Source organism: Aureobasidium subglaciale, assembly GCF_000721755.1.
Source record: "Aureobasidium subglaciale EXF-2481 unplaced genomic scaffold scaffold_21, whole genome shotgun sequence".
NCBI lineage: Eukaryota > Fungi > Ascomycota > Dothideomycetes > Dothideales > Saccotheciaceae > Aureobasidium > Aureobasidium subglaciale.
In genome coordinates, this window is record NW_013566974.1 from 384,778 (window position 1) to 406,300 (window position 21,523).

General features: G+C 51.2%; 9 protein-coding genes across 9 annotated transcripts; 5 read left to right on the forward strand and 4 right to left on the reverse strand.

The window, feature by feature from the left end:
- Positions 1-587: 587 nt before the first annotated feature.
- AUEXF2481DRAFT_47915 (uncharacterized protein) lies at positions 588-2,928 on the forward strand (the record flags this gene model as incomplete). Its single annotated transcript, XM_013485560.1, has 8 exons — positions 588-648; positions 678-979; positions 1,031-1,291; positions 1,346-1,922; positions 1,987-2,246; positions 2,300-2,613; positions 2,676-2,832; positions 2,881-2,928. The coding sequence occupies 8 exons, from the start codon at positions 588-590 to the stop codon at positions 2,926-2,928; spliced, it is 1,980 nt and encodes a 659-aa protein (XP_013341014.1).
- A 663-nt stretch (positions 2,929-3,591) lies between these two features.
- Positions 3,592-4,893, forward strand: AUEXF2481DRAFT_91302 (uncharacterized protein). Its single transcript, XM_013485588.1, has 3 exons — positions 3,592-4,228; positions 4,284-4,606; positions 4,673-4,893. Exons 1-3 carry the CDS (start codon positions 3,873-3,875, stop codon positions 4,837-4,839), a joined length of 846 nt encoding a protein of 281 aa, XP_013341042.1. The 5' UTR covers positions 3,592-3,872; the 3' UTR covers positions 4,840-4,893.
- A 20-nt stretch (positions 4,894-4,913) lies between these two features.
- Positions 4,914-7,596, reverse strand: AUEXF2481DRAFT_7657 (glycoside hydrolase family 3 protein; the record flags this gene model as incomplete). Its single annotated transcript, XM_013485486.1, has 4 exons — positions 4,914-6,629; positions 6,687-6,789; positions 6,853-7,459; positions 7,509-7,596. The coding sequence occupies 4 exons, from the start codon at positions 7,594-7,596 to the stop codon at positions 4,914-4,916; spliced, it is 2,514 nt and encodes an 837-aa protein (XP_013340940.1).
- Positions 7,597-8,011: 415 nt separating this feature from the next.
- Positions 8,012-10,118, reverse strand: AUEXF2481DRAFT_32166 (uncharacterized protein; the record flags this gene model as incomplete). The annotated part of the gene is made up of 6 exons (XM_013485509.1): positions 8,012-8,795; positions 8,864-8,956; positions 9,009-9,080; positions 9,150-9,863; positions 9,926-9,940; positions 9,973-10,118. The coding sequence occupies 6 exons, from the start codon at positions 10,116-10,118 to the stop codon at positions 8,012-8,014; spliced, it is 1,824 nt and encodes a 607-aa protein (XP_013340963.1).
- Positions 10,119-10,353: 235 nt separating this feature from the next.
- Positions 10,354-12,545, forward strand: AUEXF2481DRAFT_43028 (uncharacterized protein). Its single transcript, XM_013485546.1, has 3 exons — positions 10,354-10,747; positions 10,805-11,835; positions 11,895-12,545. The coding sequence occupies exons 1-3, from the start codon at positions 10,542-10,544 to the stop codon at positions 12,149-12,151; spliced, it is 1,494 nt and encodes a 497-aa protein (XP_013341000.1). The 5' UTR covers positions 10,354-10,541; the 3' UTR covers positions 12,152-12,545.
- Positions 12,546-12,719: 174 nt separating this feature from the next.
- AUEXF2481DRAFT_423997 (glycoside hydrolase family 78 protein) lies at positions 12,720-14,554 on the forward strand. The gene has a single exon (XM_013485624.1). It carries the CDS (start codon positions 12,833-12,835, stop codon positions 14,504-14,506), a length of 1,674 nt encoding a protein of 557 aa, XP_013341078.1. The 5' UTR covers positions 12,720-12,832; the 3' UTR covers positions 14,507-14,554.
- A 48-nt stretch (positions 14,555-14,602) lies between these two features.
- On the reverse strand, positions 14,603-16,482 carry AUEXF2481DRAFT_47917 (uncharacterized protein; the record flags this gene model as incomplete). Its single annotated transcript, XM_013485561.1, has 5 exons — positions 14,603-15,043; positions 15,096-15,386; positions 15,438-15,943; positions 16,001-16,181; positions 16,234-16,482. 5 exons carry the CDS (start codon positions 16,480-16,482, stop codon positions 14,603-14,605), a joined length of 1,668 nt encoding a protein of 555 aa, XP_013341015.1.
- A 703-nt stretch (positions 16,483-17,185) lies between these two features.
- Positions 17,186-19,422, reverse strand: AUEXF2481DRAFT_424076 (uncharacterized protein). The gene is made up of 5 exons (XM_013485625.1): positions 19,203-19,422; positions 19,000-19,129; positions 18,087-18,945; positions 17,630-18,031; positions 17,186-17,582 (listed from the first exon to the last, which is right to left on the reverse strand). Exons 1-5 carry the CDS (start codon positions 19,274-19,276, stop codon positions 17,239-17,241), a joined length of 1,809 nt encoding a protein of 602 aa, XP_013341079.1. The 5' UTR covers positions 19,277-19,422; the 3' UTR covers positions 17,186-17,238.
- A 1,182-nt stretch (positions 19,423-20,604) lies between these two features.
- On the forward strand, positions 20,605-21,374 carry AUEXF2481DRAFT_43035 (uncharacterized protein). The gene has a single exon (XM_013485547.1). It carries the CDS (start codon positions 20,615-20,617, stop codon positions 21,296-21,298), a length of 684 nt encoding a protein of 227 aa, XP_013341001.1. The 5' UTR covers positions 20,605-20,614; the 3' UTR covers positions 21,299-21,374.
- The last annotated feature ends 149 nt before the right edge of the window (positions 21,375-21,523 follow it).

The window sequence follows — 21,523 nt, forward strand, 5'->3', positions numbered from 1 at the left end:
TGCTTCGACCCTTTCACGCGAACGAATCACACACAAATCAGTTCGGAAACAATAGTCAGATGCAAGAGTTGAAATTGTGCCATTCAAGCAAGGATATCCTCACTGGAACGCGAAAGGCGATATATGGTGCAATCGCGCCTATCTTCAACTCAGTGGACTGGACCGACATCGCCAACACACGTACTTTGGAGAGAAACGTCTGACTTGTAGGTTAAACTGGTACGAGTAGAGGATCTGTTCTGCACAGTGAGATATGCTGTCCTCTGTAGTTAAGGCCGGTCCGACTCACAAGCTTTCGAAATGCTTGCACCACGATGAAAAATAGACCAACTCACAGGTTCTCGGGATACTGGCACCACAATCGCTCAGTTGTGTGTGGTATGCAAGTAAAGGCTTTCTTGCGTGCTGGGTGTGTCATTTTAAGTTTCACACAGTTTGTCGTCGTATCCAATCGATGAGTTGCGATGCTTGATAAGAGGACCGACCTAAATCTCCACATGTGCGGTATCGTGGTGGACATCTACCGACTATAAGTTCTGCGTAGACCTCACATACTCGCTGCCACATCAAATTGGCTGAACTTGACCATGTCAGAAACTTCAGCAGCGATTCCTTTGTCACAGGTACTGGCGACAATCTTCCCAGTTTGTCAAATGTAACGCACTGCTAATCTGTAGTCCTTCGCCAGGGCGTTGGATATGGCGTTGTCATCGGTCTGGGAGCATTCTTTGCCCTGGCGATGATAGGCGTCACGACTATCATGAAGAGACGCGGCAATGTCGAAAACGCAGAAGAGTTTACTGTTGCAAAACGTTCGCTTGGTACTGGTTTGACTGCAGCTGGTGTGACATCGTCCTGGACCTGGAGTACGACACTACTTTCTTCCGCCACTGTGGCCTACGAGTATGGTGTCGCTGGTTCCTTCTTTTACGCTGCATGCAACAGCACTCAAATTATGATCTTCAGCAATCTTGCAATTGTAAAATCCTACTACCACATTCGAAAAGCAACAATGTCTTACTAACTTCAGGAATCCAAACGCAAAGCACCTAATGCCCGTACCTTCCTCGAGATCATCCGTGTCCGATATGGCACGATCGCTCACCTCTCCTTCATGTTCTTCAGCTTGGCGTCCAACATTCTTGTCGTCTCATCCATCTTACTTGGCGGTGCGGCAGCGATCAATTCTCTGACTGGGATGAGCGTATATGCTAGTCTTTGGCTACTTCCAACCAGTGTGACGGCTTACACACTACGTGGAGGACTCCGGGCGACCATCTTGACCGACTACGTACGATTTGTTCCACGTTGATACTTGGAGAGTGTCATCTACTGACGATAACAGGTACATACTGCCATTATTTTGATCATCATATTCGTCTTCTGGTTCAAGGTCTACGCCACCGGAGATCAAATCGGATCCCCAGCAAAGATGTGGGACTTACTGCATGAGGCTGCAAAACGCAACGACTTCTCCGCGCCCACCAAGGACGGCAGCTATCTCACCATACGCTCTCTAGGCGCGCTCAAGTTTGCTATCCTAAGTATCCTCGAATATACTGGTGTCGTGTTCTTGGACAACTCGTTCCATCAAAAGGGCATTGCCGCCGATCCTGCGTCTGCGGTACCAGGCTATGTCCTTGGAGGGCTTGCTTGGTATGCCATGCCGTTTACCCTTGCAACGACGATGGGGATTGCTGCCATTGCTCTGGAGAATACGCCGGCTTTTCCCACGTTTCCGCAAAGAATGAGTACGGCGGAAATTAGTGCTGGCTTGACATTGCCGTATGCTGCTCAGACAATCGCAGGGAAAGGTGGAGCGGGAGCAGTCCTTGTTCTGATGTTTATGAGCTGTACGAGTGCAATCTCAAGCCAGCTAATCGGTGTTTCAACTGTACTATCCTATGACGTGTACAAGACTTGTGAGTCTTTCGCTGTTGTTTCCTACAACTTTGCAGTCTCAGCACTAATACCAGCTTTGTCAAGACATCAACCCAAAAGCCACCGACACACAGATACTTCGCGCAGGACACTATTGCGTAGTCGGCGTTGCAATATTCATGGCAGCATTTGCTAGTATGCTTCATGGAGTCAAGATCGACTTAGGATTCATCTACAATATGACGGGTATCTTTACGGGATCGGCATTGCCCGCTTTAATTGTAACCTTCTTCTCAACAAGACAAGGCGCATTAGCAGCGATAGCATCTATTTGGATCGGATTCTTCTCCGCGATAATCACATGGGTATATCGTCTTGCCTAAGTGTCTCAATGGCCGAGGTGCTGACGAACAAGTAGTTGACACTCGCGAATCGTTTCTCAGGCACGGTAAACCTTGCGTCTGTGGGACAAACTGACCCATGCCTGTACGGGTGTATCGCTGGTATAGGCGCTGCTGGCATCGTCACAATCCTCATCTCGACTTTACATAACGCAAGGTATACCTGGGACACGCTAGGGGCCATCCGCTTGACCGACGAAGCAGGTCATGACAAGGATGTCGCTTTCGAAGATCCCGATTACAACCCAGAGCGCCTGAGGAAAGCTGCTTACATTGCTCGCGCAATAACAGTATCCTTGTTTCTGGCCTTGTTTATCATATGGCCACTCAGGTAAGTCTCCCCCGTCGTCTGGCATATAGTCCGACCTTTACCGAGACTGACCTGAGCAACAGTTTGTATGGGACGGCATATCAATTTTCGAAGAAGTTTTTCACCGGATGGGTCATAGTATCCCTGCTGTGGGCAGTCTTTTCGTTTGCAAGCGTTACAGTGTATCCGATCATCGAAGAACGTCGACGCTTCTTGTCTTGGGTCAAGAGTATCTCCAATGTCTTGGATGGCAAGCCCGATGCCGTCCCTACGGTACTTGAAATTGAGCACGATGGAAAGGATACTCGGACATTCGCATCGATCAAGAACATATGAGCAAGGTGTGATGAGACAAACGATAGAATGGAGTTTGCACCCGCGCAGAAGTAGCGTATTTTCTTAACGGATTTCATATCGAGGTCCGTTGTGTCGAGGGAAAGGCAGGCAGGACTCGCTGTACCTTGTATCTTCTGCACCTTCGATTCGATAATCTGGTTGTCTTGGCTACACTCGGGGCAGTTCAGCTGAGCCGAAAGGATAGAGTTAAGATACAGTTCAGCCGTTGGAATTGCAACGCTTTTCTGATTTCTCCGCATGCTACCCCAAACCTTCCCCCTTCGTTCTTATTTGACATCCTTAAGCTTGTTATTTGGCCAAACAGACCGCCGCATAGTATTATTGCGACGACTAAGCCACAAAGTGTTACCTCTGTCTCTCTATCTTGAATATGTTGTACCAAATTCTGCCCAGAATCGGAGCACGGAGCTTACTGACTGAGCGAACGATAAACGATGTACGAACGCCTTGTCAGCAGCCACGAAGAGCTTAATTATGCCCGCGATAGGTCAGTGCAGCACATGACCTGTAAGGTACCTTAATTGTCACGTTTACCGAACTTTGCAGATCAGGCCCAGACCATCCGACGTTGCAGTCCCTGACGTTCATCAAACAACATGCCTGCTGTTCAATGTAAGCTAGGGTTGACTCGATGTCAACCTTCTTGTCCTTGTTGGAGGGCTAGCTCCGCGGGCGGTCACTCCATTGGTCACTCTGAGGACGAGTTAAGCTCTTCCAGGCTTGGTCGCACGCTGGAAGCACTTCGAATAAGAGTGAGGGGGATAACCGCCAGAACTCCTAAGAACCATAAACATAGTCTCTGAGTTTGTCTTGGGAGGCTTGTCTGATTTACTTCTTAAACACCACGAAGTCCCCGTCTTTCTCTGCACAGCATCATTTTCCACAACACCAAGCCTTCATCCTACACAACACACTTCCAAAAGATGAAATCTTACGCCATCCCTCTCGCCGCTTCTCTCTTCGGCACCGCTTTCGCGGCCTCCCACTCCATAGACGTCGGCGAAGACGGTCTCGTCTTCTCTCCAAACTCCACGACCGCCGCCGTCGGTGACACAGTCACCTTCCATTTTTACCCACGCGCCCATGGAGTAGCTAGAAGCAGTTACCCGAGTCCGTGTGCTGCTATGGACGGCGGCTTCAATTCTGACTTTGTGAAAGTCGCAAGTGGAGAGAGTGCTACGACGTTTACAATCACGGTGAATGATACACAGCCGATTTGGTATTACTGTCCGCAGGGAGATCATTGCCAGGCTGGTATGGTCGGTGTGATCAATCCTCCGTGAGTTTCCTTCTCTTCTTGAGGGCTTTGACTGAATTGCTGACTCTGTATGCAGATCTTCGAGTGACCAAACTATCGGTGGCTTCATAATTGCGGCGTCGAGTGCTGGTACGAGCACCGTGCCGAACGGAGTCTATGGTGGTGTACTTGCTGCCAATGGCGCTTCTGGCGGTGCCGCGGCTGGAGGCTCATCGTCTTCTGCTCAGTCGGCGAGTATCTCGATGTCTTCGTCGATGGCATCTTCCATGATGGCATCTTCCATGACGTCGTCGTCGATGATGTCCTCGTCCATGGTTTCCTCGTCTCGAATGTCGTCTATGGCTTCTTCCATGGCTTCTTCTGCCGCTGCAGTCGGCTCTTCATCTCGCGCCATGTCAGGTATGATCTTTCTTCCTCCATATTTCACCTCCCCCTGGCAGGAATTTACTGACACTCTCATGATAGGATCATCTGCATCCGCTGCTACCGGATCTGCTTCTCGCACTACTTCAGGAGCCGCCAGTGCTACAAGCAGCATTGTTGCTTCTACAGGAGCTGCCTCTTCCCTCAAGTCAGTGGGTATGGTAGAGATTGGATTGGGTCTTTTGTTCGGAGGCTGGTACATCTTGTAAAACTCTATCGAGAGGATACGGTCGTAATAAGTGGATCAAATAATACAGCTCTATAATACCTTGAACAAATCATCCTATAGTCCCGTCCAAGTTACTGTCCGCGCGACTCGAACACTCTTCTCAAGGACTACCTTATCGCTACTTGTACCTACCATTATCTTGTAGGAGCCAGCTTGACTACACCATCGTGCTTCCTTCTCTTCCCAGAAACTGGTTGCCCTAACCAAATCAACCTCGACATCGAGCGCTACGGCCTCGCCGCTTCCGAGATACTTCTTGGCAAAGGCTTTGAGCTCCTTGTGCGGCCTTTTGACCAGCGGAGTGAACTCTGGCGATATGTAGACTTGGATGACTTCGGCTCCTGCTACAGGTCCAACGTTTGCAAGCCTACAAGATACGGACAGTACGTCTCCAGAGCGCTGCAGCGCCAGCTCCGAGATTGCAAATGTCGTGTATGACAACCCGTGCCCGAAAGCGAACAGTGGCTTCACGCCCATGGTGTCATAGTAACGATATCCCACATAGACGTCCTCGCCGTACAGAATGCGACCGCCCTCAGAGCGATTATTGAGATACGTTGGATTATGGCGAAGCTCGCGAGGAAACGTCAATGGTAGCTTGGCGCAAGGGTTGACTTTCCCGTACAACACGTCGGCGATTCCGTGACCAGTCTCGTTACCGCCGTACCACGCATGGAGTACTGCCTTGGCTTTGTAGATCCAGGGCATAGAAATTGGGGTCCCGCTTTGTGTCACGATTACAGTATTCGAGTTCGCGTCCAGTACCTTGGAGATCAGCTCGTCTGTGAATGGAGGCAAGTTCATGGATGTTCTGTCCTGACCCTCCGTCTCCCATTCCCCAGAGAGACCAGCGAAGAGGATGACTTGCCTTGACTTCGATGCCAACTTGACAGCTTCTTGTATTGCTCGGATTGGATCGAGCCGTTTGCATCCACCAAAGCGGAGACCGCCTTTTCCAAAGTCCACGGTGCTTGGCTTTCGCAGTTTACTTGTCTTTGAGCAACCCCACTGGATAGTGATACTATATGACCGTCCAGCTTGCAGCGTTGTCGAGCCTGTTTCCTCAATTGTGCCATTACCTAGGAAGCTTGATCCTGCGCGCTGATCTTCCACATTCCTAACAACGCTCTGGCCGTCAATGAAGAGTTCAGCTGTTCCTTGTACGCAGAGGCCGAAGTCGTAAATGCCATTCTCCTCTGGCTCAAATGTACCCTCGACCTCGGCGTACCATGTCGCCTCCAGCTCAGGATGTTCGTAATCGATGAAGAACAGGTTGGAATTATGGAGTACCCGCTGTTCTAGCATTCGGCGGTCAGGGATCGACGCCGGCTCATTATAGGTACGGATCAAGAAACCATGTCGACCTTCGGGAGTTCGCAGGTGGTCACCTAACAGAGGAAGAAACTGATGAGCGTAGACTCCCTGTGCAAAGTCGACCTGGGCGTTTGAAGCTGCTGTGATACCCTCAAACGGCGTGACGGCCCTGTATGCATTCAGATATGCACTGCCGCCTCCGCAATATGTAGCTATCTTCGCGTTGGGTCCGATGATGGCTACCCTTTGACTGCAGTCCAAAGGTAGAATCGAATCATCATTCTTGAGCAGGACCGCCGAGCTTGATGCTAAGTCTCTCAACAGAGTGCGATCTTGTGGCCGGTCAAGCTGTTTCTCAGCACCATCCTCAGGGACACCAGATTGCTGTGCGTGCGCGACGGCTGTCAGCACAGCTCTTACGCGATCATCGACTGTCGACATCTTGACTTTGTTTGACTGTAGTCCAGTGTTAATGTCAGCGTCAACCTGTCAAAGCTTCAGTGTCTGACCTACGTTTACAGCGTGAATCAAGGCTTGTCCTCGCCATCTCCCTGGGCCAGGCATCTCGAGATCTACGCCACCATTGACACCACTCGAGGTGCTATAGGTTCCGAACCTGGTACGTATCAGCTTTGGGTCACGAAGATCGCTAAACGAGCGTTTGACTGTGCGTCCGTACCAATCAGACATCACTAGGCCTTCCCATTTCCACTCATCTCGGAGAACGCCCTGGATCAAGTCAGGACTCTCCGCAACGTGCCGACCATTGACCTTGTTGTACGAGGTCATGATAGCCCTTGGTCGAGCAAGTGAGATTGCAAGCTGAAACGGTAGCAAGTATATCTCTCTCAAGGCACGCTCTGTCACTATACAGTTCACAGCTTTACGTTCGTGCTCTTGGTCGTTGCAGACGAAATGCTTGGGTGTCGCAATTATGCCATTTTCTTCGAGACCCTTACAGTAATGACCTGCCAGCAGTCCTGAGAGTACCGGGTCTTCAGAAAACGACTCGAATCCTCTTCCTCCCAGTGGACCACGTTGAATGTTGATTGTCGGTCCCAGTACTACGTGCACTCCTTTCGCACGCGCTTCTGCCGCAAGAAGTTGGCCAGCATGTCTCACGAGATCGACATCGAAGGTTGCACCGAGTGCCGTGCCGCACGGGAGACAAGCCGCAGGGGTACTGTCGTAGAATGCCGTGCCTCGGAGGCCATTTGGGCCGTCCGAAAGTCGAATCGATGGCACGCCGAGACGAGGGATGGAAGCAGTGTGCCAGAAATCCTTGCCTAAGAAAGAGAGTCAGTTCTCTTTCGCGAAGTGAATCTGAGATCGTACCACTCAGTAACGAGACTTTCTCCTCGAGCGTGAGCTGTTCAAGCACATCTGGGATGTCGAGACCGAAAGGCTTGTCTTTGATGGTCATTGTGTGGTTGGGAAGGGGTGGAATGGAAGGTAGGGTACATCACGTCGAGCCCAGGATGTCAGGCAGTATATCACGAGTGCATCTGTGTGCGGTAATCCAATAAATCCACTCAAGAAGTAGTGCTGATCCGATGCGCCAAACCGCCAAACAACTGAACGCGGTCTGTGCTCAACTCACCGGGGAGCTCCCCTGAGTTCAGCCCTGAGTGGCGCATACACCTGCATCTGTATCAAACCTCCCAATCGGTCAGCACTGACCCGAGCGGTTGACTCCAGAGAGCTATTAGTAGCTCCCATGATGCGCTGAACAGGAGGCAAAACATGGGGAACCCGCGGGGTCCACGCTTTAGTGCGTCCAACTGATGGGAAGGCAGTGAATTCTGGATTCGGCAGATGATGGATCCGAGCAGTTGTGCTCATATGGACCTAGTTGCTGATAGCCCTCGCTCTAAAAACATCCTGATGTGCGCCAATCGGCCCTCCCGGTCAGACCAGAATGGAGCCATAGCTTGTAGCAAGTCATTGATCCGGTCTCTCCACACCGCGGGTAGCTCCAAGTCCGATCCACTCTCGAGATTTGCAGTCTGCTTAGCTAATGCTACCGCCAGAATGGTGGCCGCGTTGGTTGCCTGGGTCCTTAGCGTGAACCACGTGCCTTGATGCCAGTCTAAGCGGATCTGTGTCATCTTCAGCATGCACATTTCGATACATATCGATGCCCTCTTAGAAACTGCGCTTCGAAGCTCAGGATTCTCCATCTGTGCATCCCCTGTCAATCGGAGCCTGAGGAATGGCCTAGATATCAAATCTCGACACGACATATATCTGAAGCGTAAAACGAATCGCATGTCATCTGGCTCGACATCTAGGTAGCTTCCTCGCGGCTCTTCAAATTGGAATATTGGAGGGAGTAGTCGATACCACTCTTGCAGCTGGCACATGAAGACGTCTGCATCTTTCGTCATCTGCAAGATCATAGGCTCATTCATCTCACCATAAGTCGCAGCTTGGAAACGGAGCAATCGGTTCAACAGATGGCGGATCGCGATCTCGGCAAGTATGTAGTACCATGACCGCAAATCGGTCTCGACTTTGCGACCTGGATCATACCCGCCTAAGGCAGGTGGTTGAGGGAAGGAAGTGGAAAGCTCTATGTCGACCAAAGAAGATTTGGGTAAATCAAGCTCCATGCGCAGCTCACTGGAAACAGTCAGCATCAACTTGGATTGGCAGAGAATCCACATTCAGGGTGGAGACACAACACAAACCTCTCAGACCTAAAAATAGCGAAGAACAGATTTCGCTCCACGGCCAGGAAATTCGCATCAAGCGAAGGGTCAGATTTGTTCTGACAATATGGTCTGTGTAGGAAGTCAGTGAAGCGATTTCCATTGTTCCTGGAGCTGGGCTTACGAGAAGAACGACGAGATACACCAGATACTTCCGGCAAGGTTGAAGTACTTCCAGGCCTTCAAGGGTTGAAGCCTGCACATGAACCATATACTTGTACTTGTCAGCTTGTTGACACATCTGGTTTATGATCTCATGACCCACCCAGCTAGACATGCGCACTGCGCTGCTAACACACTGTCATCGCAGACGGCGTTACCAAGTCGTGTCAAGGCCGCATCGAAGAATATCTGAGCTAGCTCTGGCTCGCTCGACATGTCGTTTGCGTCGAGCGGCTCACCTGGTAGGACAGGAGTCGAGGAATCGCAGCCTATGATGGCCCCTAAAGCACAGACAAGGCAGACCAGGCATGATTTAGACGAGCCATCCAGTCCATTGCGCGAGACCTCAATGACATAGCCGTGCAGAACCAAAGGATCAAGTAATGCATTCTTCACATGTAGGGCTGTTGCATATTTGATCTCCAGGCGGTATAGCTCTCGCAGATCTGGAGCGGTCAACGGAGAGGGTTCCGCACGTGAAGCACCACACACTCCCACAGGAGATGGCAAATCATGTGTCAAAGGAAGCAGTGACTTCCAAGTCAAGATCGAGTCAAGTCCGGCTAAACCACCGAAGTTGATCGCCTCCTCATGTTGTTCGTCTGGGAGTCTCAACGGCGTCGACGTGTCCGTATTTTGCACAAACAACTTTACGTTTGACGTGTGTTGTTCGAGATCTAGGGATAGTGACCAGCTCGGACGATGAGGTGCTTCAGCTTCGTCGATTGAGTGGGCTTGGAGTCTGTTCGACTGCTGCGTCAACAATCTGGTCAGGTTTTGCACCGCGTCCAGAAGTTGTGGACCAACGCCGGCACAGCTATGTGATCTCTTTGTCAGTATGCCCACGATACTGACGATCACTCCGTCTAGGTGTCTTACAGTGTGGTGAATTGGCTGTCAAATACACAATCAGTGGCTCTGCTTACGCAAGTGCTACAGACGGGGCGTTGTCCGTCGCATCTGGACTTGCGCACACGACATGCCTGGCAAGCTGTAGAGCCTCGGCTACGCTCCAGTCCTTTCTCTGTGATGGATCTTTGATCGCGGGGCGAACTCCCGGAGTCTCTGCCATCTTTGGGGTCAGTATTGCCGATTCGAGGTCGTTTGGCGGGCCGATTGCTCATCAGAGAATTGCCGTTGCGGTAGCGTTCAGCTGAAATGTGCAGCAGAACTTTGTCGCGGACGTCCGCGGCGTCTTATACCTGCGCCAAGTGATTGTTGAGTGGGGAAATGGTTGACACCCCACAGTCACGATGGGCATTTCTCGTTTCTCTTCGGGACATCTTCGTCCATTGACCTTGAAGCCACTTGGGTCAGTCACCATGGCTAGTCTCACGCTACATTACTGAAGAGAGTCACTTCGCAGATGGATCCGAACCTTCTATCACATCTCAAAGTATAAAGACACCCCACAGGATCCCCATCTTTTCCATCAATTCTACTTGTAAATCATCGCATCCTCCCCGACATCAACACAACAAGCATCTTAGAGACCATGGCAACTAGCCACGCCCAGACAAAGTCGAGCTTGAACGACCATCTCGAACAAGTCGACGAGCCCATCGGTGCTGCTGCTCTCGGACAAGCCGCTTCTGGATACGAGAACTTGACATTGTGGCAGACTGTACGAGTTTTCAAGGTCGCAACGCTTGTGTGCTTTCTGGCCGCTTTCAGTGCCGCTACCGATGGCTATCAGATTGGGTAAGGGATACGTGCACAATAAATCATATCTCGGATGCGCTGACAAAACCGTTGCAGCATCAATGGAAGCATCATCGCAAACAAAGGCTTCGTTGACCAATTCGCTACCGAGACAAACTCTGCCGGCAAGAAGTATCTTGCAGCTCCAATCCTGGCCGGCTGGAGCTCCATTATGTCTGTTGGACAGATAATCGGCATGACTACGATTCCTTTTCTGTCTCGCAGACTGGGTCGAAAACCTGCAATGTTCACGTACTGGACCGTTCTGGTCACAAGCGTTCTAGCAGAGACATTCGCGAGGCACTGGCAGGTCTGGCTAGCCGGCAAGCTGCTCGCTGGTATTGGCGTTGGCTGTCTCCAATCAGTCTTACCTGTATACATCTCTGAGTGTGCACCCACTCGAATCCGAGGTGGTCTCTTGATGTGCTATAGTTTCTGGTGGACGATCGGCTCATTCTGTGCTTATCTGGCTCTTCAGACATTAAACCGTCTACACCCAAACGTATGGCTTACGCCGATCTACACTCAATGGGCTCAGATTGGCCTCATGCTTGTCATTTACATCTTCCTCCCGGAATCTCCCTCCTGGTGCGTTGATCGGGGACACTTCGATCGGGCCAAGAAGCAGATGCTCAAACTCAATTATGGAGTTGTCGACTACGATGTTGATCACCACTTCGACATACTTCGCTGCACCGTGGAGCACGAGAAAGAGGTCGCTCTACTGCAAAAAAGTGAGCACTGGTACTCCATTTTCAAGGGTACCGATGGCCTTCGTACCATGATCTCTCTTTGGCCCAATCTCACTCAGCAGTTTATCGGTCTGACACTCTTTGCGACGTTCGGAACTTATTTCTTCCAGCAGGCCGGCCTGAAGGATCCCTTCACAATCAAGTGCATCACTTCTGGTATCAACATTGGTACATTGATCGCTGTTGTTCTCCTCTCCGACAAGCTCGGCCGTAGGCGAATCTCATGCTATGGCACCACTCTGGCATGGACTTGCTGCGTAGTTATTGGTATCCTTGGTCTAGTGAAGAAGTCGGCCGCATCTTCTAATTTGTTTGTACTTTTCGTCTGTCTTTGGAGTAAGTCTTGCGTCGCAAATGGGATCGACTATCGACCGACGACTAACTGAGACCTTTAGATGTGGGTATGATATCCAACGGCGCTGCTGGATGGGGCTTTATGGCCGAGATCTCCTCTCTACGCCTTCGCACCCACACAGCAGGCTTTGGCTCCGCTTGTACATGTGTCATCGGTGTCGTCATGAATATTTTAACTCCGTATATGGTGAACGCCAACAAGTGGAATTGGGGCTTCAAGACTGGATGGTTCTATGCTGGCGTTGGCCTGCCTTTTGTCGTTGGCGCTTGGCTTCTCTTGCCAGAGACGACTGGGTAAGTCAAATCTTCACCATCGAGATCGATATCATGTATTGACACAGTCTCAGACGAAGCCCGGCCGAGGTTGATGAGCTCTTCGAGCGCAAGATCAAGCCGTATAGATTCGCGCAGACAAAAACTGCCAAAGAACGAGCTTCAGAGACCGACTCTATCGAACTCAAGGCTTAGAATTATTTTTCTTCGAAGGGTGAGTCAGAGGTGCTATGACACGCATCTCGATCGAAGGTCTGACCTGGACTCTTTGCGCTTCAGAGAGATCATCGCGGAAGGCTTTTTGAGGCAAGATCTTGTAGGCTTCCGTAGACTTAAGGAAGGAGTAGTCTAGTGTGATACAGACCCGTTCCGGCGTTCGCACGACAATTTTGAAGCCTAGTGCGTACCAAACTCCACTAAATCAATGTTGAACTTGATAATCTGCCCCGCTTCGCTCCGTTATTGCGGTGCACCATCTTTTTTCCTGTTCCAACAATAAAAGGGTGCGGGAGTGAAACGGCTTCAACGCTAATAGCTCCAAGCCCTAAAACCATGTGAGCCAAGATACAAGAGCTCGATCGGGCATTGCTGCTCCGAAGTCGAAGAACAACGTGGTCTATAATATGTTGTCTAGCCGCGACTCCCATCTTCTCCAATCCTTGTTGTCATTAGCCTCCTCAGTCCCGGGTACATTTTACTGGTAGTCATGTCCACAGCCACGACATCTTCTCCCACTCCATTGGACACGAACTGGAATTATGACTTTGTCAACATCGCCAGCAATTTGACGCCAACTTTGCATCATTGGAGGCGAAGAGCTCTCGCCGTGGTCCAATTTGTTCCTGATGAAGCGGAGTTTTTTGCCGTTCGACCTGTGCCGGTCACGACAGACATCGCCGACTTCGAAAGACAGATCTGGGGTACAGGCGAGCAATTTGTCCTTGACTTCGGTATCCATGTCGTCGGCTCTGTATCAATGCACTTGGACGCTCACTTAGCCCATATGGACGCGCCATGCAGACTGCGTCTGACTTATGGGGAGTCTCCATTAGATGTCACCATGGATATGCAGGGTGTCGAAACGACTATCAGTTCCTCGTGGCTTCCAGACGAAGTGATCAACATCGACAATACACCTTCAACAGTCAGGATCAGCAGACGACAAGCATTCCGCTACTTACGCGTCGAGATCTTGGCCACGTCACCGAAGTACAAAGTAAGCTTCTTGAACGTGGAGTGTTTATGTGTTAGCTCAGTCTCCCAAGATCTGGAAATCGAGATTCCGAAGTTTAAAACGGATTTGCTAAAGTCAATTGACCAAGTCAGCATGTTCACACTTCGCGACTGCATGCAGGAAGTTTTCGAGGACGGACCGAGACGAGATCGACGCCTTTGGATTGGAGACCTACGACTTCAAGCATTGGCTAATTACGCTACCTTCAAAGACTGCGATCTTGTCAAGCGATGTCTCTATCAATTTGCTGCCGTAGCTCGTGCAGATGGATCTGTGCCTGCTTGCATCTTCCACGTCCCAAAACTCAGTCCGTCTACAGATTACATAGTCGACTACGACGCACTTTTCGCTGCCACTGTGGAAGACTACGTAGTCGCCTCCGGGGACCTTGAGACCGGTAAACAGCTTTGGCCAACGGTACTCGGTTGTCTCAAGCGCCCTTTGGCGCATGTTGACAGCGATACTGGCATGTTCGATTGCTTAAGGGCGCAAGGCTTCAAGTTCCTCGATTGGCAGAAAGGGCTCGATCGCAATGCCGGGTGTCATGGGCTGTTGTTGTACTGCTTGAAGTCTGTAAACCGTTTGGCCAACCTTCTGGGAGACCCGGCACCTTACGAAGCAGAGGTGAAAAAGATGACCAATGCGGTGGCTGGTTTCTTGGATGCAGAAGGTAATGTGGTATCGGGGTCACAGTCGCAAAGAAGCTTTGCCTCGGTTGCCTGGTTGACACTTTCCGGGGCACTGCCGGAGCAGGTCGCTCGTGCTGCTCTATTGAACACTCTGATTGACCCGCAGGCTATCCGACCATTGACTCCATATCTTTGGCATCACGTTTGTGATGCTCTTGCTTCCGTGGGCTGCTACGAGGAGTGTATGGGTCTAATCACAGAATACTGGGGTGGGATGCTGGAAGCTGGTGCCGACACGTTCTGGGAAGCATTCGATCCAGACAACGCTCGAGCGAGCCCGTACGGAGATGTGCGCAACAATTCATTCTGCCACGCATGGAGCTGTACGCCGACTTATCTTCTCCGGGTCAAACTCGCAAAGATTGTAATCATGACTTCAAAAGATGACGTGGGAAAGACGACGATGCGGGCTCTCGACAGAGAATGGATCACTCAGAGTTATAAGGATTATCGATGAATCATATTGGCATCCAGAAGACTAATCGACATCAACCTAACGGTGTTCTTTCATGGCATCTCCTAACCTGATCATACCACACTGAGCGCCTTTTCCCTATCCTGTCTCAACATGAGAGACTTTGCCTTCTTTGATCTCTGTATGCTGATCAAAAGACAATCCCTCCTCGTGACCGCGAGCCCCTGCTGGCTCAAGCCCGATCTCCGCCATGATCTCCCTCATCCTCTCTTGATCAACTTGACCCAGATTGTCGCCAAAGACTGCATCCATTTCTTCCAGACTCTTGTAGCGCGTCTCTGGGACGAGGAACCAGACCCACAAAAACATGAGCAGACAGAAGGCGGCGAAGAAGACGTATGTACCGTACTTCAGAGCTTCAAGCATGTTGGGTGTGACTTGGCCGACGATGAAGTTCATCATGTAGTTGCAACTGATGATGATACTGACGGCCTGACTGCGGTGGCCAGGGGAGAAGAGTTCGGAGGCAAGAAGCCAGGCGACGGGACCCCATGAGTAGGAGAAGTTGGCACCAAAGGACTGAGACGCGTTAGCAAGCAAGGTCCTTGACATACTCTTTGGAGAGACTTACCCAGATGAACGCGATACCGACCCAGCCTGCAGCTTTGCCCCCAGCAAGTTTGAAGTTGCCTCCGTAGTGACCAAGGATACCTGCAACGACGACATGACTGATCATCATGCCAATCGCGCCTGCCATAAGGAACTTGCGACGTCCAAAGCGGTCGACAAAAAAGATTGCAGGGAAGGTGAAGAGAAAGTCGATGACACCGAGAACACCAGTCGCAAGTAAGGAAGTGGTAGAGACGTTCAAGCCGAGACTACCGAAGATGGTAGGTGCGTAGTAGATGATAGCGTTGATTCCCTGCGCGCTATGTTAGTACGTAAAGTCTCCATCGATGCTGCTGGGGCTTACGGTGAACTGCTGGAAGAACATGAGGATACAACCTAAGGCGAGTCTGCGGAAGAGGCCCTTGTTAGTTAGTAGCATGCTGACTTTGCCCAAAGCCAACCTGAAGCCTTCCTTGTTAGGGTACTGTTCTCTCGCAGTTCTCTCGTCGAACATAACTGCAGCCTTGATCTCAAGCCACTCAGTCTCGACGATGGGGTCGTTGATAGAAAGCCCGTGGAGTTTCGCGATATTCACACGAGCCTCCTCTTCTCTACCCTTCCCCATGAGCCAACGAGGGCTGAAAGGTAAGAAGAATGAACCCGCGAATAGGATGACGGCTGGGACACATTGCAAGCAAAGAGGAAGTCGCCATGCCAATGCAGTCTGTCCAGTGCAACCACCTGCAGGTACATCGGTGTAGGGATTGAAGCTGCCATCGCCAAACTCGACATTCTGGTTTGCATCGCACGCTTGACCGCCGATGAAACTGGTACCGTAGCACAGCCAGTACGAAATCATGATTCCAGAAGCTGTTTAGCGGCAATCAGTGTGTCGATCTAAACAGGCCTCTTTTTATCAAGACTTACTAATTCCCACTTGTTGACATGACACAAGAGCTCCACGGAACTCAGAAGGAGAGATCTCAGCAAGATACAGAGGCACGACGTGTGAAACCTGCCCAACGGCGATACCTGCAATGATGCGCCCAGCGAAAAGATAGCCGACATTCTGTGCACCACCACAAAGAGCACTTCCAAGAGTGAACAGCTTCGACAGAATCAGCATGTGTCAAAGGATTTGGACTTTTCCGGTGTCTTACAGATGCAGCAACAGTGATACTGTACTTGCGCGAGATCTTGTCGGCAAGAGGTCCGTTGATCAGCGCACCTAACCAGGCACCGAGCTGTAGGATTGCCACAACCCAGCCCTTCAATGTGGCATCAGTGTAGACATCAGGGAACTTTGAGCCGAAATTCTGTCCAGTCAAAAGGTTGGACAAGACACCTTGATCAGTACCGTAGAGGAAAGAGCCGATGACAACTGTGCCAGTTGTGAAGAGAAGGTACATGTTGGCACCCAGAAGTCCTCTGAAGCCAGCTCGTCGACCCTTGGTGAGCTCCTCCATGCGAGAGGAGCCCACTTGAGTGCTGGCACCGATCGCCATGACTTTCGAGGCTTGGTGTTGCTTGGTATTGCTTGGTGTTGCTTGTTGACGAGATTGTTGCTTGCAAGCGTTCTTGTTTGTGTTCCGGGGCAAGGAACGCTCCTGTTATAGCCTTGTGACCCTTCGTGGTTGTACCCTAGGTGGGGTACCCCGGATGGCTGTAGCTTTGATCGAGATCGTGAGTGGATGTCGGACTGACGTTCGAAAACGTGCTCGACGCGACTGTCCCGACCATGATCATTTCATGGCTCTCGACACGAGGGCTTGTCATGTGGAGATGGAAGCGCAGAATAGAAAGTTGTGTCTACTATGTTGCATCGCATGTGCGGTCGCAGAAGCTCGCAGGAAAATCCTCAGATGCGGGTGAGTTCGGGGCCCGCTGACGAGTCCCGAACAACCGACCCAGGGTCTCAAGGATCACCAATAATACCTCGTCTCGAGGAAGCAGCTTGCCCGCAACCGCTGCTCGCAAGGTTACCGATGTGCTCTCGTGTTCTTCTCGTTATATCCGAGATGAACGATGTTCGTGCACGACTGATCATGGCGGATTCATAACGACTGTGGCTTGTACCGAGATATCTTTCTGAAAAAGTGTTCCGGGGAACAAGGTCACAAGATGTTCAATAAAGTCGAGCAACACGTAAATACAGGGGCTTGTGACTAAGTTCGGACATTCATAGGTGATGAGGCGAGAGTCCATTCGGCCTGCAGGTCTTGGGCAAGGTCATGGACCGGCCAGCCGGTACAGGATTGATGAGAACGGAGCAATCTGGCGATTTGCTCCCGCTTGGCTAGATCCCGAGTGTTAAGACCAGCTGCGAAGAGGCACTGCGTTGAGATTATTATTGCCGCGGTATTGTTGGTCGTGCAAGCGATGCCTCCGATGTAATTGACAGCGTCGTCCAGTGTTTGTTGGAGGCGTTCAAGTTCTTTCAGCCCAGACATGACCGGGGAGTGCACCGCTAGCATGATCCGAGCAAAGTAGTATATTTGTACGGCAGCGCCTGGGATCGTCAGTGATGATCGACACATCAATCGAACCAAGACTTACTGCAAGATGGCGGGTTGATCCATATTGGATTGAAGGCGCTTCCTTCGATTCGCTCCGCTGGCAGCTCAGTACGATACGGAGCAAAATATATCCACCATTCATCCAACCTCATTGTCAAAAAGGCAGCTCGGTGTATGCGCTGCTGGACGTTGTTCCTGCCAGCTTCGACTTCGGTGTCCGAACCAAAGCTGATGCACTGCCCGAGGAGCCAGACGACTCTGTTGGTAAGTTCCCAGCGATCCAGCTCTGCACAGTCCTTCCTCAATGTGTAGTAGCTGAGTATCACACGCCGTCCTCTGAAGGCAGCCCAGATGTCTTGGCGCAGCCATGCCCACCATATTGCTTGCTTCAAACCACCCGATTCACCATGGATCAGTTGAGATCTCTGAATCCAGAAGACACCTGGTGAAGTCAGTATCGAGTCACCGCAAGCAAGAGCAAAAACCGCACCACGTACCTTTCAGATGACGTTCCCAGCCGCTTTCGAAACCATCGATCATCTCATAGGTAGAGATGAGAAGTACTGTTGCAAGCAACTCGTCGCTCTTGAGATATTCCGGTATCTTCATCGCAATCTGGAGATATTGGAGTGTTTCATTGTAATACTGAACGGCCACTGTCCTGTCTATCCGAGGTGGCTTGTCCGGATTCGAAAGCAATGATTGGTGTCGCGATGATAGAGCGAGAATAGCCAACATCAACCCTCTGTTATTGAGCGCCATTGTAGGTACAGAGCTCGAGAATTGAGCGTGACGGTCAGTGAGGTCGATCCAGGACGATATGTTCTCCACAAAGTGTCGCAGCAGAAGACTTTCCGAGCTGGAAAGCTCAAGGAAGCCTTCGATATTGTAAGACTCCACTTGACCTAGATGGCCATCGACTGCGCCTACCGAAGAGAAGAAACCAGGCGTTGGCGGCTGATCTGCACTCCCGGCGGTATCAACACTATGATAAGCAAGGCCTGGCTGGTAGTCGTCAATGGCAGTCGCATCTCGCCGCAAGAGGTTTAACCACCTCAGGGGAGCGACTTCCGCAGAGTAGAGGTTTCCGCTTGCCGTCGACGCCGGGCTCGTCGTGTTCAAGGCGGCGGGCTCCAAAGGTAAGCCAAAATCGTTGCAAGATATGTTTTGGATGGTCCGGTTCACATCGCGATTCTCGAAATAAGTCATGGGGGCTTCATCGACACTGGTTGTTATTGTAGTCTCCTCGACCGGATGGACGTGCTGCTGCTGCACGTCTGGACTCGGTCCTTGAGCCGTAGCCGACTTTTCTTGAAGCAGTGTCGACTGATCAATCTCATTGTCTGTGTTGAGAATCTTTTATAGATGGTCAGTAATGTCGAATACTGCTTTGCTTGACCAAGATCATACAATACTCAGATCTGAGCTATGCACACTTGATGCGGCGACTGTGTATCTGCAAGGTCTGTTTCCTCTTTGGCATGCTCGACAGATGGGACGTGTTTCGTCACACTTGACATGCCGTTCCCGGCAAGTGGTACTGAATGCAGGGTCAGAGAGTGGACGAATGTTGTGCGTGTCGCAATCTGACGACCGAGACGCTGGCGACGCACCATCCTGTTCTTGTCCTGAGACCTTTTCCTTTCGTCTTGCGCACGCGACTCACTGGGCGCGGCGACTGTGACATGTTGGCGCATTCCAATGTGCTTACCGGAAGCTCTTGCTCGTGACGATCGCGCGGTTGTGCGTGTCTGCCAGATCGGGCCGTAAGAGAAGATTGGGAGAGGGGACCGACGCGAGGCGTTCGAGGCGAGCAAGAATCACCCCGCTCCAAGTCTCTCAGGTATTGGCCCAGGCTTTGGCTTCACACACAGACTCAGCTCGCGTCGCAGCCGATGCCTTGTCTACGGGTCCTGAGTGGTTTGTCCCTTCGCCGGGTCTTGTGATGAACTTCAACCGGTCGCGAGGACTTTCTGACAGATGTCTTGTGGTGGGGGAGAGGCTATTCATGTATGTGTCGCGACAACTTGTCCCTGCACGTGTCCTGTAAATAAGATCTCCCATTGTCTGTTTGATCTTGCTACGTGGAGCACCCTGGCGTTAGCTTTCTGGAGCCAATTCGAGCTTCATCTTGACAGTGGACGCAAAGCAAGCCTTTGACAATCCCTATAAATTGGCAAGGGGTCGATGAGAGACTACTCTACACCTTCTATGTGTTGTTTTCGACATAATGCCAATGAGAGAGGCAAGAGACTGTAGGCATCAGCATGAACCACACCGCGAGAGCTAGAGCGCTCAACAGCTGTGCTGAACCACTCAAGATGTTTCATGAGGGGTATCACATGCCAGCGAGACCATGCTACAATCACGTTCGGATGTTCAGGGCCAATGAACCTTTTCGCATCGAGTCGTCCCAGCCGAGTTACAAACTACGGTTCACGGTCACGTCGAGGCGAGCTCCACGATGTCTCCGCATGGATGCCCTAGACTGCCTCGAAACGAGGGACTGATGTGGGGGCGGGAGACAGCCTGTGCCACGTCTCGGGGCACTGCTCGTTGCCCCTCCTTCCATATAACCTTCCGGCGCCCTCAAGTTCAGGATAACATTTCTCAATTATCCCTCAAACAGAATTGTCCCCTCACCAAAATAATCCGTCAAGATGGCAGGCAGCAAGAACATGGCAAGTCCACGCAAGAACATCATCATCACTGGCGCAGGCGGCATGATTGGCCCAATGCTGGCAAAGCGACTTCTTGACGACGGCCACAAGCTTGTCTTGACCGATCTTGTCCAGCCCAAGGTCCCTGAAGGTGTCGCACACCCGGAGAATGCCAAGTGCATGAAGGGCGACATCTGTAATCCTGAGTTCGTCAAGTCTCTCATCGAGGCTGCACAACCTCTGGACGCCATTTTCATCTTCCACGGAATCATGTCTGCAGGTTCAGAAGCCAACTTTGATCTTGTAAGCTCAATCCTTTGCCCCCCCGAACATGAAATGCACAAAGCTAACATTGAACCAAGTCGATGAAAGTCAATGTCGAAAGTGTGCGCAACTTGCTTCTTGCTCTTCGCCAGTCAAACCCTGGCGTCCGCGTCGTGTACTCTAGTTCTCAGGCAGTCTACGGCCAGCCGCTACCCAAAGTCATCACCGATACCACAATGCCTACCCCCGAGGGTACTTACGGCGCCCACAAGTTCGCTTCAGAAGTCGTCATCAACGACATGAACCGTAAGGGCTACATCGACGCCTTCAGTGTCCGCTTCCCCACCGTCATCGTTCGACCTGGTGCTCCCAGTAACGCAGCTCCTTCATTCTTGTCGGGCATGTTCCGTGAGCCCATGAAGGGCGAAGAATGCGTCATCCCGCTCAAGGATCGCTCATATCGCACGTATGTCTGCTCGCCCAGCAGCACAATCGAGAATCTCGTCCGCGTTCTAAACCTGCCTGGCGATGCACTTCCGCCGCATCAGAGACATATCATGTTCCCTGGTGTATCAACCACTATTCAGGAGATGATGGATGCTTTGGCCAAGTTCGGCGGCGAGGACAAGCTCAAGCTGTTGAGGGAGGAGACAAATCCTGGATTTGAGAGAATCCTTCGAAGCTGGCCCGAGGACTTTGACCCAAGCACACCTGACAGACTTGGTCTGCTGCGAGACAACAAGGTCGAGGACTTGGTCAAGGAATATATCGACAAGTATTGTTAAGCGCAGGGCATTAGACAGCAGGATATAGCATAATTACCAATGACGAGTGTTTGCCTTTCATTTACCACATCTCTTCTCATGCCCAAGGCACCTCTAGCAAAGATCTTGTTGAAGCAGTCGTGTTTACTGACGCTGGCTCATGCTTGGCCCAGACGCGATAGCAGAGCTGAAAGCGATGATGTTCAGCGTGCTTGACAAAGAACTAAATGCCCACGACGCGGTCGA

What these genes read in the sequence shown, in the direction of transcription:
- AUEXF2481DRAFT_43035 (XM_013485547.1), top strand. Translation starts at nt 20,615, where the DNA reads ATGAAAGTCAATGTCGAAAGTGTGCGCAACTTGCTTCTTGCTCTTCGC.
- AUEXF2481DRAFT_423997 (XM_013485624.1), top strand. Translation starts at nt 12,833, where the DNA reads ATGTCCACAGCCACGACATCTTCTCCCACTCCATTGGACACGAACTGG.
- AUEXF2481DRAFT_43028 (XM_013485546.1), top strand. Translation starts at nt 10,542, where the DNA reads ATGGCAACTAGCCACGCCCAGACAAAGTCGAGCTTGAACGACCATCTC. An exon ending in ACCGATGGCTATCAGATTGG is followed by an intron (nt 10,748 to 10,804) that starts GTAAGGGATACG and finishes AAACCGTTGCAG; the next exon opens with CATCAATGGAAGCATCATCG. An exon ending in ACTTTTCGTCTGTCTTTGGA is followed by an intron (nt 11,836 to 11,894) that starts GTAAGTCTTGCG and finishes TGAGACCTTTAG; the next exon opens with ATGTGGGTATGATATCCAAC.
- AUEXF2481DRAFT_424076 (XM_013485625.1), bottom strand. Translation starts at nt 19,276, where the DNA reads ATGTCACAGTCGCCGCGCCCAGTGAGTCGCGTGCGCAAGACGAAAGGA. An exon ending in ATAGCTCAGATCTGAGTATT is followed by an intron (nt 18,946 to 18,999) that starts GTATGATCTTGG and finishes CATCTATAAAAG; the next exon opens with ATTCTCAACACAGACAATGA. An exon ending in GATCAACCCGCCATCTTGCA is followed by an intron (nt 17,583 to 17,629) that starts GTAAGTCTTGGT and finishes TGACGATCCCAG; the next exon opens with GCGCTGCCGTACAAATATAC.
- AUEXF2481DRAFT_91302 (XM_013485588.1), top strand. Translation starts at nt 3,873, where the DNA reads ATGAAATCTTACGCCATCCCTCTCGCCGCTTCTCTCTTCGGCACCGCT. An exon ending in GTCGGTGTGATCAATCCTCC is followed by an intron (nt 4,229 to 4,283) that starts GTGAGTTTCCTT and finishes CTCTGTATGCAG; the next exon opens with ATCTTCGAGTGACCAAACTA. An exon ending in TTCATCTCGCGCCATGTCAG is followed by an intron (nt 4,607 to 4,672) that starts GTATGATCTTTC and finishes CTCTCATGATAG; the next exon opens with GATCATCTGCATCCGCTGCT.